Source organism: Charadrius vociferus, unplaced genomic scaffold (genome assembly GCF_000708025.1).
Source record: "Charadrius vociferus isolate BGI_N301 unplaced genomic scaffold, ASM70802v2 scaffold72, whole genome shotgun sequence".
Taxonomy (NCBI): domain Eukaryota; kingdom Metazoa; phylum Chordata; class Aves; order Charadriiformes; family Charadriidae; genus Charadrius; species Charadrius vociferus.
Window position 1 is genome coordinate 3,437,082 of NW_009647830.1, and position 13,482 is coordinate 3,450,563.

At 41.4% G+C, this 13,482-nt stretch overlaps 1 protein-coding gene across 1 annotated transcript in view; it reads left to right on the forward strand.

The window, feature by feature from the left end:
- Positions 1-1,138, forward strand: part of BTG1 (B-cell translocation gene 1, anti-proliferative) — a 2,924-nt gene extending 1,786 nt beyond the window's left edge. The window contains exon 2 of the mRNA XM_009882656.1: positions 774-1,138. Coding sequence (XP_009880958.1) covers positions 774-1,138 — 365 coding nt within the window. The remainder of the gene's footprint in view (positions 1-773) is intronic.
- The last annotated feature ends 12,344 nt before the right edge of the window (positions 1,139-13,482 follow it).

Consider the following 13,482-nt stretch of genomic DNA (forward strand, 5'->3'; position numbering starts at 1 on the left):
GTCCGGTAAAATTCAGCGGTGGACGATGAGTCTCCGTTTCCCTCTTCTTCTGGAAACATCTCACAGCCACCCGGCAGCCTCGGTTAGGGTCAAATACCGAGGGTTTCTTCCCTGCCCTATGGGTTTTGTAATCCCGAGCCCGTGTCCCACCCGGGGTGCTTTGGTAGTGGCTATAAGTAGCTTCAGACCGATGGGGTTTTGGGGTGGGATAGAACTCCGAAGGTAAGTGAAGTCATTGGTATCTCGCCCTGGAAAACAAGCTGGGAAGAGCAGTGGTGAAATACAGCTTGAGTCAGTCGGTAAATGCTGTCCAGCTCCTTCCCTAGTTATTTTTGGGTGTTCTTAGAGTGTGAGGAACTAAGCATGGGTGTGATCTCCAGAGGATGCTGGGAAGGTGCTTTTTTCCCCTCTTGATTCGTGGAATTTCGAAGCCCTTGAGGTTTTTTGCTGTGTACGTAATCGCTTCTGTATTTTTATACTTGTTTCTATGAATGCCAGGAAGTTGCATTTCACTCCTTTCAGATGGCAAACATCGTTCTCTGTATACGGTAGCACGAAACAGTAATTTTATACATGAGTACTTCCCAAGGGACACTGCACTTATGTAAATCATCACAAAAATAGAGGTTATAATGATTTTTTGGGTCACTTGATGCTACAATAATAAGCTTTTCAGCATCTTGAGGTGTGAAATTTGCAAGAGAACAATGATCACTATACGTCTTTTTGAAAAGAGAATTAAGGAGAATAATCTCTTTTTTTTTATTTTGTAGAACATTATAAACACCACTGGTTCCCAGAAAAGCCATGCAAGGGATCAGGTTACCGATGTATCCGGATCAACCATAAAATGGATCCTCTCATTGGACAGGCAGCACAGCGGATTGGATTGAGCAGTCAGGAACTGTTCCAGCTTCTTCCAAGCGAACTCACTCTATGGGTTGACCCGTATGAAGTGTCCTATCGTATTGGAGAGGATGGCTCAATCTGTGTGCTGTATGAAGCTGCACCAGCAGGAGGTAGCCAAAATAACAGCAACATGCAAATGGTAGACAGCAGAATAAGCTGTAAGGAGGAACTTCTCTTGGGCAGAACTAGCCCTTCCAAAAGCTACAATATGATGACTGTATCGGGTTAAGATATAGTCTGTGGATGGATCACCTTAAAATGGATGGATAAATTTGGTTTTTACTTTGGGTGGGCACCTCTGGGGATGGATTATGGAATTTAAACCATGTCACAGCTGTGAAGATCTGGCACACGTTAGAGTGGTATACTTTAAAGTGACAGTGCCATAGTTTGGACAGTACCTTTCAGTGATTTAATAGCCTGTGAGTCAAAACGATTGCAACTTGCTAGGGAGTGAAGAAGATCTAGGAAGGGTCAGTTTCTCCAAGGCATCTTACTTAATTTCTACACCAATTTTCAACCCCAATCTGTATTTATAAAGTGATTCTCTGCAGTAGGTCTTGCAGAGTAAATTTGCACTATTACATTTATTAATTGTTAGCATTTTTGGCAGCTCAGTAACAAGACTTACTGTTATGAACACCATAGTACTGGAAATTTTATTTTTCAGACTTTTACCTAGCACTTACGAATATGTATAAATGTACATAAGATAAACTAGTAAGTATGACCCGGGGAAATGGTCAGATCTTTACATTGGCCTCAAAAGTAGCAAGTGATCAGAATCTGCCATGGCAACAGGCTTTAAAAAGACCATATAAAGACACTGTCTGAACTGTGGTGTTAGCACCAGCCAGCTATCTGTACATTTGCTAGCTTGTAGTTTTCTAAGACTGAGTAAACTTCTTATTTTTAGAAAGTGGAGGTCTGGTTTGTAATTTCCTTGTTCTTAATTGGGTAAAAGTCTTTTCCACAAACCACCATCTATTTTGTGAACTTTGTTAGTCATCTTTTATTTGGTAAATTATGAACTGGTGTAAATTTGTACAGTTCATGTATATTGATTGTGGCAAAGTTGTACAGATTTCTATATTTTGGATGAGAAATTTTTCTTCTCTCTATAATAAATTGTTTCCTATCTTGGCATTTTAATTAATCTCTTGTCGTGATTACATAGGATCAGTTAAACTATTTTTGTCTCACAGCAGACATGAAATAGGTACTATGAAGGCTTAAGAACATCAATGGCACCCTGGTGCTAGGGAACGTTTGGTGCAGACATGGATTAATGAAGACCTCTTACATAAATGCTTGGGAAGTTTAGGGAAACACAATGATGTACATGTCACTTTAAACCTTTTAAAATCAGTCAAAGTGGAAATAACTCCAGGGCCAATAATTCCAGGATATGAGGAAAAGGTACAGAAATAACATCCACCAAAGATGACTTGAATAAATCCAGAGGATTAAAGCTTACTTGGCTTCCTGATGAAGGATATAGCAAACCTAAATGTCCATTTTGACCTACTTGCTCACAAGTTCTCAGTTCTTCCCTGATGGATTCCCTGCTCAATAAGAGTTTCTGGGACGAGTGTCCCTTAGCCTTAAGAGCAGGTTAACCACTCTACAGAAAGGTTGCTCGCCTTTTGCTTTCTTCAGATGCAAGACTTTCACTTTAGAAATCATTAAGATGGGATTCAACAAAAGGTATGTAGATCTTTTTTCCCAAACTTAAAAGGTTGGTTGAGGCAAAGTGAGAAGCCCATACTTATATGTGTATTCAAAGTTAATGAATGATGTGGAGATGTGATTCACTTAAGCACCACACTAATGTCATTTGTATACAGCACAGTGGTTAGTTACACTTGAGAGAAATTCCTTACCACTTTATTTGCACTTGTTAAAGTGCTGGAGTAAAACTCAAGAACTTTTTGTTCCTTATCTCCTGTGTACTTTGTTCTGTGAGTGTTTAATAAAAGGCCTACCCAACTTGGTCACTTCAGTTATGAGAACTGCCGCTGTTGCTCTGAAGGAAAAGAAAACAATCATGACTTGCCAACTAAACTTGCTAGCTATGGGTAGAACAGAGCTTCAGATGTGCCATGTGTGGTGGCAGCTCCTGCTCAACTGTGAGCCTTTACAATGTGGCGATGATAATGTGTTATATCTCCAGTTCAAACCTTTGTCTTCTCAGCTGTAATAGAACTGATTATATATAAGCAAAACATAAGACTGAACTGTCTAGCTTTTTTTACCAATTTCTTTCCCACTGTTTTTTTTTTTTTTTGGAGGTTCAGCTTTACAAATACTTATTTTGCCCTGATCTGCATATGTATATCAACATTCAGCACTTAAAAGCGTTGCTAGGGCTTCTCCAGTACTGTGACTTTCTGGCATAGACTGGTGGAAGCACAAGTGCTCCTGAAGCGGTGAACTTTGAAGAGCTTGCTCAGTATCTAGATCTGGCAGTAGTAGAACTATTACCAAAGCTTCAGAATGAGCTTGCTTTAAAGTACAGGTGTTACTCATGCGTAGAGTCAAAGCTTAGCTTCACATCTTGATACCTTAAAAGTTCTACTGCTTTTAAGATGACGCTTTCAAGTTGTTAAGTCTGTAAGCAAGAGATTTATTCAAGCAGTAGGAGTACTCAAAGACATTTCTGTTGAGTTACATGTCCGCAGACAGCATAAGTGTATCCAAATAGAAAGACAAACATTGAGCTTGGCTTCCTGTAAAGCTGTGTTAAGCTTTCATGAAGCTCGCTGCTGACTGTGCTGCGCCTGGTCTATCGTGATGCTGCCTGTAGTCTTTCCTGCTGCAGAGCAAGAACAGCATCGGAGAGGGTAGCTGCCTACTTGGTCTTTGACGTGAGCTATGCCCATTATGAAAGCATCAGCTGTCGGTACTTTCTTTTTGATAAGTTAAGCATAGCTTTGTGAGGCAGCAGCTAGTCCATCTGCGAGGCTGAATGTGACGCTGAATCAAGAATGAGCCTGATCCCTTGGATGGTTAACATTTTAGGCCTTTTACGGTAGGGTGCTTTCATTCATGGCATAATTTTTAACTGCAGCTGTAACTCGTAATTGGTACAACCTGTGTCCTCGGAGTTGTTGGGATTTCTTCCAGCTGGAATTTAAACATACCCCAACGTGCACACAATGTGCCCTTGTCTGGTTTTGAAAGTACTTAGCATACTGTGGCAGCAGGGCATAGGAAGGGCTCCTGAGAGAAATGGAGTGTGTCTGTAAGAGGGGGCTGTGGCCAGTCCTGTGTTTCGGTGCAGGTAGAACAAACAGTGCGCTAAGCTAAATGCTTGTCGCTTTCGAATTTCATTTAAGGTGCCATTATGCAACCAGCAAGGCTTTTATTTTAACGCAAATAATAGAGATGAGAGAGCACATTCAAGACCTGCTTGCCCAGTGTACGTTAGTTAAATTAGTTGGACTCCCCTTGTGAAGCACTGAATAAATAACCCTGTGGTTCTGTTGATGTTTTGAGGGGAGGCTCAGCTCTACGCAGCTTTAATGTTACAGCTCTTCTTAGACTAACCAGTCTAAGAAGACTTGTTGACCATTCCGTGAATGTCTTTAGAAAGTGTACAATTGCCTTCTAGTTTGTGCCAGGTGAGCAAATGTTTCGTTTTCTCACAGCGCGTTCCCCCAGTGGGCTATGTGTGGTACCAGATGCTGTGCACTTGAGTTTACTTTTGCATTTCGTGTTCAGTAATGATGCTCCTCCTATAGAGTTATATGTATCCTGTAATTTCTGTTCTCTTTGCAGTTGTGTGGGGTTTTTTTCCTGCTTATTCTGGAGATGTACATCTGCCTGTCTTAAGCAGTCATTCAGATGATGATCGTTTTCTTCCTGTACATCTAGGGTCATTCCTAGATCCGAATAGAGATGTAAGGGCTTTCATTTAGTTACTAATAATGCTGATTTTAGTTTTCTACTTTTCTGCTGACTGCAAGGATTTTCTGGTAGATCTGTATGACAGGCCTCATTGCCCCATGGGATTTTCTTATTATTGGTTTGTTCTACCAGTCTACTTAAGAATTTGAAAATAACCTATGTGAGACACGCTTTTGATGTGAAAATACCATCACCGGCTTCTACTTTTGTTGTATCTCGTATTGAATCAGTTCATAAGATAAAAAAGTCTCTCCTGTTCATCACTAAAAAGAGTCGTCTTGGATCAGAAGATCAAGTTGTTGCTGTCTCGTGTCATAGCTAGTGATGACAATTCTGAAGGCTAAATATTGTTAAGCTTGTATGCTCTCGACTGCCTTCCATTTCAATGGGTAAAAGGGCAGCTTGAGAGATGCTTTAGAAGCCGGGGGGAACTGTACTGCAGCAGGAGGACCCTACGAAACAGTTTACTGATGTGCAAACCATAAAAAATCCAGTTAATACTCCTGGAGTGGTTGGTTCGTGCTGGAGCTTGTAAACATTTCTGTCACCAAATTAAGCAGATGTCACTGAACATGAACACTAAATCCGCATAAGGTGTCCTTCTAATTAACCTTGCTTACTTACGCTGGAAGAATATGATCTCTTGTTATTGTGCAGGTTAGCAATGAATAAAACGAAGAACATTGCTGCTTTTCTTTTTTGTGTATCTATGTAAAGCTTATTTCTGAATTTCCATAAATCAAGTAGCACTCTACGTTTTCCAAAGTTTCCTCTACTTGATGCCATAATTTTTAGGGAAAATAGTTTATATTGGCAAAAGCTGCCACTTGACTGAAGAACATTAAAGCTGTTTTTAGTTTAGAGTGAAACATGTATAGACTGGAGATAAATAGCTCTCCTAAAAAGGAATGTATATTTACACATTCTTGGTGTAATAGCAGAGGTTATTTTTACATGTTTCAGATTTACATTCCAACGTGGCATAAAGTGAACATTGTGAAGCAGGCTGTTAATTCAGTGGCTTTCAAGGGTTGGTAGAGCAAGCTGGGCTTAGACAGTAAATGCTGTATTAATCGTTAGCAGTGACAATTTCATCAACATAGGAATTGCAGGGTATAATTAACATCAGTTGCTTTGACACTATGCTCTTAATGTATGGTTTCAACCTTTCTTTCAGTAGCAGTTGGAGAATGCACTGTGACAAATTATTGCTGATACAAAGTAGGTCAACAGTAAAATGGCTGACTTACCATAAATGAACAGATCTAAATTATTATAACTTAATGTCCAGTGGAATTTTCTTAGTGGCTACGTCTTCCCTGCCCTGGTGTTTCTCAAGCATGAACCTTGTATACAGCTTTTCCTAACTCCTTATTTCCTAACCATTTGATATTTTTGTCTAAACAAGAAGAACGCTTTCCTCCCAGCTGCTGGGAAGAAATCCACCCGAGCAGCAGCGCTGCGTGCGTGACAGCAGAGATTTGCCCTTGTAGTATTACAATCCTGCAACTGCAAAGCTGGCGAGGAGATATGACACGCAACTGAGGAAAACAAGTAAAATGCCGCATCTTCGAGTTTTGAGGTTTCCTGCACTGAAAGTGACCCATGACAACACACAAGGAAGGGAAATAGGACTGTGATGATACCGGATGAGAAAAATCCCAGATTTTTCTGTGATGATACTGGTTGAGAAAATTCCCAAATCCCTGAGGGAATGTCAAGTATGTTTTTGCAGAGGCAAGTGTTTTTACCCTGTGATTCCTGTGATCAGCGGCTCAGCCTCTCATCACGGCTTGCAACAACCTTTTAAAGTTGTCTTGAGAGGCGTAGCTTTATTTGATGCTTTTACCTCTTGGATGTCAGGAAATGGCCTCTAGCTTTGCTGTTTCTCTGGGGCATTGTAAAATCCAGCGTGATTGTTTTATGTGCTGATTATATAACTGAATAAAATGATAAACAAATGCATCTGTTAGCATTGTACGGATGCAAGGGAGGAGAACTTCGGCGTTCTTGGAGCAGCCTTGGGTATGTGTAAGGAGCAGCAGTGTCTGCAATGCCCAATGACAGGGGCAGGGCTGGGGATGCTGCCCAGCTTTCATGGTTGGGTTCTAGACAGCAACGCCTACCTAAAGGGCTATAACATGGAGCTAAGGCTTGGGTACAGCTTCTAACTCCAAGATGGGCTTAAAGACAGATTTCTAGTACCGATAGTATCATCTGCTGACAGTGGCTGCAATTAAGAAATTCCAACAGTGTGCCCTTGCTGTATTGAGTTCTATAAAATTCAATTATCGTTGCTTTTTGTAACCTTAGAACATGTGATAATCGGTGTCTTTGGAGTTCTGCTGGCCACAGGTTACTTAGTGAGTTTCTTGTACTTTAAGAAGAATATTGGAAGACAACATTCCTTCTATGCATTGAAGTTTAAACCAAATTTTATATGTGTACATATACACAGGGGCACATACATGAATGTCATATGTATTTACACACATATTTAATTATTAGAGTCTTTTTCAGTGGGTCATCCTGAAGTCCCTGCTCGCTGTGATTTAATTCACAGGTCACTGCAGGTGTTCTGAAGACTGTAAATTCACAGACACAGGGGGAAATTATCCTCCTTATTCACTTTTTATGCAATAAAAATGGGATACGCTGGTATTAACAGGAACATAGGAATATGCTCCTATTTTTCTCTTTCCATTTTCTGAATGTGAATTTGCAGCTCGACTCAATTTGCTGGTCAGTTGAGCAGATTTTCAAGATTTCCTGTAGAAATTTAAAGCCAATTGTAGTTGATTAGAGGAATGTTTGCAACATTTAAATCAGTTTAATACCAGGCTGAAATGAAATAAAGCTAAGATACTTTTAGAATCTTAATTGTATATTCACGCTAATACTTTGTAACACAGGAGAGAGATTTCTCTGTCTCGTTTCTGGTAAGCAGTTGCCTGAACAATCAACAAAAGGTCCATTTTGGTTGAACCTGGCACCCTTCCCTACATGGGTGCACCAGAACTGTTGCTTCTGTCTGGTAACCTTCAAGTTCTATTGCGTGTAAATTAGAAATTTGTTTACAAGCGTGAAAGGCTCTATATCATAACTGCGAAACAACATCAAGCTGCCCGTGTGGTACACCTAGTACCATAAAGTTATTTTAGTGATATTAACCAACCTTTGCAATTCCACCTCTAAATTTAGCTTGTATTTTAATAACCTCTTTTTTTTAACCCCTAACTGCTTGCTTGCTTTGTCATTTACAGCCTATCGTCTAACTCCCCAGCGTGCAGTCAGTGTAAGGTTGTTCTGTTTGTAGACTTCAGATCGGTAGGGGAAAAATTAAGGCAGTGGAAATGGCGGTATCAGTCTGAATCATGATGACATTAAAGCAAACGATAAATTTAGTTCCATGTTTGTAAAGGATCTGTTTCTGTGTGAGGAAGGTACCAGGCTAAATTTTGATGGTATTTATCATTCTTTGTTGCCTGGATATATTTAACAAGGGTGAAGCTTTTGTAATGTAACTGAGAAGAACCATGTTGCAAATATGTAAGTACTTTTCAGAAGGACAGCTGAACAAATATATCTGCTTGATTGTTTGTCCAAATGTTCCTGTGACTATCTTCAAGGCTTGTTGCTTGCAGAATTGACAAGTCCTGCATCATGAACAGCAGAACACTAACTCTGAATACCGAAAGTGATAGTTTCCACAATTATTCAGTTGAAAAATATGTGCATGTCATTCAAATTTGAAATCACTATTTGTAGAGTTACTGAAGTTGAAGTTAATTCCAAGCCAAGCCGATATGTGTACAAAATGTCTCCTGAATTATCAAACTGATGTAACCCCATGACTAATTCTGCTGTACAAATATGTTGATTCTTTTGCTTGTGCCTTCTTGGTGCACCCTTCTATCTACAGCAGCATCCCTTTGTGAGCAGTTTACAGTCAATAAAAGGAAGATTTGAGTTCCAGTGTGATCTGCACTTTTAAAATCTAAGACCCTAGCCTTTGCACACTCCTAATTTTACCATTATGAGTACCATGAAGCCTTTTGACTTATTAATATGAATACGTCATATGCCCTTCAGTATTTTATGAGATCGAGTATGTGTCAAAAGCTTTCTCACTGAGGCCAAAATGTGTTTTTTATTATTTCCATAGGCACTGGAAGGCACATTAAAATCTTTATTATTGACTGAAAAGAAACTTTCCTCTTTATTACTGTAGAATAGAGATAGTGAATAGGCTGAAAAGAGAATGCTGCACACCTACTGCATCATGATCTCATTCTCAACATGATTGCCTCGGTGCTTGCCAGTTCCAATGTTCATGAGTCACACTCCAGTATGTGATTTGCTTAAAAGCAATAAATGTCAGCGCTTTTATTTACAATCTGCCTTTGAAGATTTGGAAGCCATCACTTCAACACATTTTTTCTACGGCTGTGAAGGCCAGGAACTAGCTTTACCTTTTTCTTTTAAATGAAGGATGAAAGTTTTGACTGATGTATTGCTAGGTCTGACCTAGCTGCAGCGGGTTAAGATGTGTAACTATCCAAACCCACTCCTTCCTCCACTTTCCCAGAAATTGCCATCCCGATAGGTGGGGCGGCAGAAATGGCTCTTCTGGTTCCTGCTCAAAATTAGCTGAAGTTGTTTAGGCTGGTAGATTGGTGTCACGTCAGATCGCGATGGCTGAGACACGGTGGGAGCCACCGGTGCTGCTGTCACACGTGCTGGGGAGCTGGCAGGCTCTGGCAGACGGCTGGGGGTGTTGGAGACGTGGGGAGCTCGATGCCTGTGTGCGGGAGCCCTGCAGACCGCTGTTGTCACCTGGCTGCGAGAGACGGGGTGTGCGAAGCGAACGCACTCCTGCTGCCGTTTCAGGAAGGGGTCACGTATGATCTGGAGGGGAGGGGAGGGAAGGGAGCGGAGAGAGCAAAAAGACCAGACAAATAATCCATATGGTGAGTCAGTGGGAAAGAACTGAATGTAATTCCAGCCTAATAATGACTCATAGTCCCATTGTTTATAGTTCTTGAGAAAGTGTCTGATCACATGGGCTGTAACGTACACATTTATATGCTGTCCTTGAGGACAAATGAGGGAATTTACAGGGGGGAAAAAAACCCCAAGCTTACCTCTTTCTTGAGTATATTTGAAACTTTCCATTTCGTCTATATCTCATTGCCCCAGGATCCTGTGCTAATAAGGCTGACAAATTTTGCTTGTGAACTAAGCGTGCTCGCTAGAAACCTTACCAGCATTGTACAGCTGCTTTTAAGACACTTACAGGAACGTGGGGCACTGCTCTGCAGCGCTGATGTTCCATACTCGTTAGGCAGCACAGCAGCGGTACTTTGGGAAACCGACTTTGCACATTCACAATTCAGTGGATAATCCTATCCTTCATCATCGTGGTCCTTGAGTTTGGTATGTGTTCAGCTGCATCCACTGTTACTATATATTGCTCAAGTCCAAGATAAAGGGCAGTGCTGATTTGCTGGAATTAGGTTCTCAAGTGATTATTTTCTCCGCAGCCTGCTTTCCAGATGTAAATGTAGGAGGGTGGATCCAGCCTGGGCTGCTGATAACGTAAGGTCAGCAGCCAGGGGAGCTGCAGGGATGTAAAAGGCAGTTATTCTATTGGTGGTGGTAGGTGTAATATAAACTACAAAAAAAGCCTTTTTGGCTAATGATTCTAAAAAAAGAACCCGTTTCAGTGGAAATCATTCAGGGAGAGGTAATTGTGGTTGGTTGGCTCTTCCCGTGGTGGGTCTGCACACTGCCTCAGCCTCTCGAGAATGGTCAGGTTACTTGAAATGTTTAACAGTTCAGTTGCTTACATGCTGCGTGTACGTAGAGGTATATCCATGCAAATATACAAGAACCTAAATTATTGCTCTGAAAGAAAAGATTGGAGTGGCATAAAATGTGTGGGAAGCATCTGCAAATAGCTTGGTATTGTTAAACTATTATTATTGCATAATATTTGTGCAAAAAGGGGAGGAAACAACCAAAGGCAAGAAAGCACTCTGTGTCCTTCTCCCTGGAAACATGGGGAAAATTCTTTTACTTACACTTTTTATCTGAAGTTCCACCCGTTGGAGAAATGGCAATGAGAAGAGGGAACTGGAGAAACTGTAAGGTGGAAAGTCAAATGAAAGTCTGAAGTTAGGGCATGTTAAATCTCATTACAAAATGCCCAAGCCATGAATGAATGTCCTTTGCTGAACTGTACCACAGATGTCATCAGTTTGAGTTGAAATTCATTTGGTTGATTTTTGTCAGGAGTTGGAGAGACTGATCCACAGGCGGAGACAATACTTTCAGAGAGGCTTGTCACCTCCTTTACAAGTGCCCTGCACCCAGCTGAGAATGCCACTCCGTGGCCTGTTGGCTTCTCTCTCCCAATATTAGCTCTCTCCAGTCATCTCCACACCTGTGTCTGAGACCTCATCCTAGACTCACCTGATGGTCGATGGAGAGAAACAGACCCTTCATTGGAAAATCCTCAAAGCAATGTCCGTGCCCTAGGCTAGAAGGAATGCACTTTACAATAAGCACTGTGTTCTCTTTTTCCTACAAAGAGAGTCAGAGCTTGCTCAGATGCCACTGACTCCATCTAGTTTGATGAGTTTCATCCTCTCCTTCTGAATGGTCTTACATGTGATTGTTTAAAGTGCTTTAACTTGCAGTATATTGATTAGATACCTGATTGATTGATTAGATACTATTTTATTAACTCCTAATGCCCCAAATGAAGAATAGCTTACTCTGCTCACAAGTTCATTTTGAAATCCACTGGAATTGCAGTACTTTAGAGGAAATCATTAGCAATATGTTTCCTGAATTTCAGGAACGTGTACTTGAGTAGTTGGAACAGTGGAAATTTATTTCTGAGAAGTTGCAGGGTTTGGCTTGTTCCATGGCAGCTTCCCATGCTCTGTGCCCGCGGGCACACACACTTTTCCGCAGGGAATTTTGTCCTACGTGCTAATTTATATATATTATTTTCTCGTTGTAAAGAAGAAACAAGTATTTATTTCAGTCCTCATCTTATGCTTCTCTCAGTTTTCAAAAGTCAGTTCCCAAACACGAGGCCAAATTCTGCCGTTTAGTGTCAAAGTAAAATGGCTAATTTGGAGTCATTGGTTTCACTTTGCATTGACGTCAATGTAATTGCTAATCAAGTTAAGCTCGCTAAGCATAGAGCCGGGCATTTTAAGTGCAGCTTCCTTGAGAAAAGAGTGCTCTAACAGGACCTAAACACACTCGTGTTTTTGGTTGGTTTTTTTTTTTTTTCTATTAGCTATGCTGGGTTTACGTGTAAAAATACTGGAGTGGTTTGATTTTGTTCCAGATGCCAGGGAGCAGCCCCACGTTGTGTGGGAACCCTGTGGGGCTCCTGCTCTCGGGTGGTAGCTGTTGGGGCTGTAGCTCTGCTGGATGAATTATACCCCCAGCTCTGTTGTGCGGGGTTCGGACAGGAGTGTCAGGCTGGCAATAAAGGGTTTGAGGAATCACAGGGTAGGACAGGGTCTCTCTGCTTCTTTCAGGTGGTGTTGCAGGCCCAAAGGAATAGAAAAGCGCTGTCTGATAGTGGCTACCAAAGGGCAAGGGACGTACTCTCATTGCATCCCGGCAAGTGCTGGGCGAAGGCAGTCTCTGCCAGTTTAACATGACTGTTTTTCTGAGTCCGACCCCACTGGGCGATAGATGCTGCCTGTAGTACTCAGCAGTCTTGCAAAGACTGCGTGTGCCATTTTTTCTCCCAGTACTACTGCTGGCTTCCTGGGAGATCTTAAGGGACTAACATGACATTACTTTTATGTAGTAGCTAGAGATCACATACCTGTTTACTTTTTGTAACCCACTGGTGAAGGTGTCAACAGTTAACCACAAGGAACCATAATAAGATTAAAACTGACTTTTCTTACAGTTCCCTATTATTGCTATCTTTGCCTTCTCAGACATCCATTTTTGTGCAAGAAGGGCATGCTGCTGCCAAACTTTGGGGCTCTAAAATCCAGAAGGGCAGCTGGGGAGACAGGGCAACTCTATCATCATCATTTTGAAATAGTGAAATAAGTTTTGGAAGCGACAGGGGCTGCCCACATGTTCTCTTACTTTAGGAGACTGCTAACACTCTCCTGAAGTCCTTGTTTTCTTTTTGCTCCATGAAGCCAGGGGGATGGTCATATTGAATCGGCATCCTGTGAAACAGGGCAGTCTCATGGCACAGAAGATGCTTACTCATGACAGGGAAGGGCAGCCAGTGTCACTAAAGGAGCAAAGAGGAAGAGATAGACACACTTTAGAGGTGTCCCTGTTTTAGGTGGTGCACTGAACTCCGCCTTATCTTTCGTTTAGTGCATTGTAAATAATGCTGCCTCCTACTCCTGTTTATCTGTCCAGCTAAAATTTCTAAGTGATGGTGAAAAGGACCAGGCAGCGGGCTCATCTTCACAGCAGCACACAAGACCATTGACTTCGGTGTTTTTCATAAGTTTTTCACTTATGTTTCCTTTAAATGGTACGAGGGGGTCTGTTTTTATCTTGAGCTGTGCATCTTACTGCACAATGTTTAAACATCATCTTTTAGCTGAATGTTTGGATATTCAGTGACTGCACAAAAGCCTGCAAAATCATGCTTTTTGC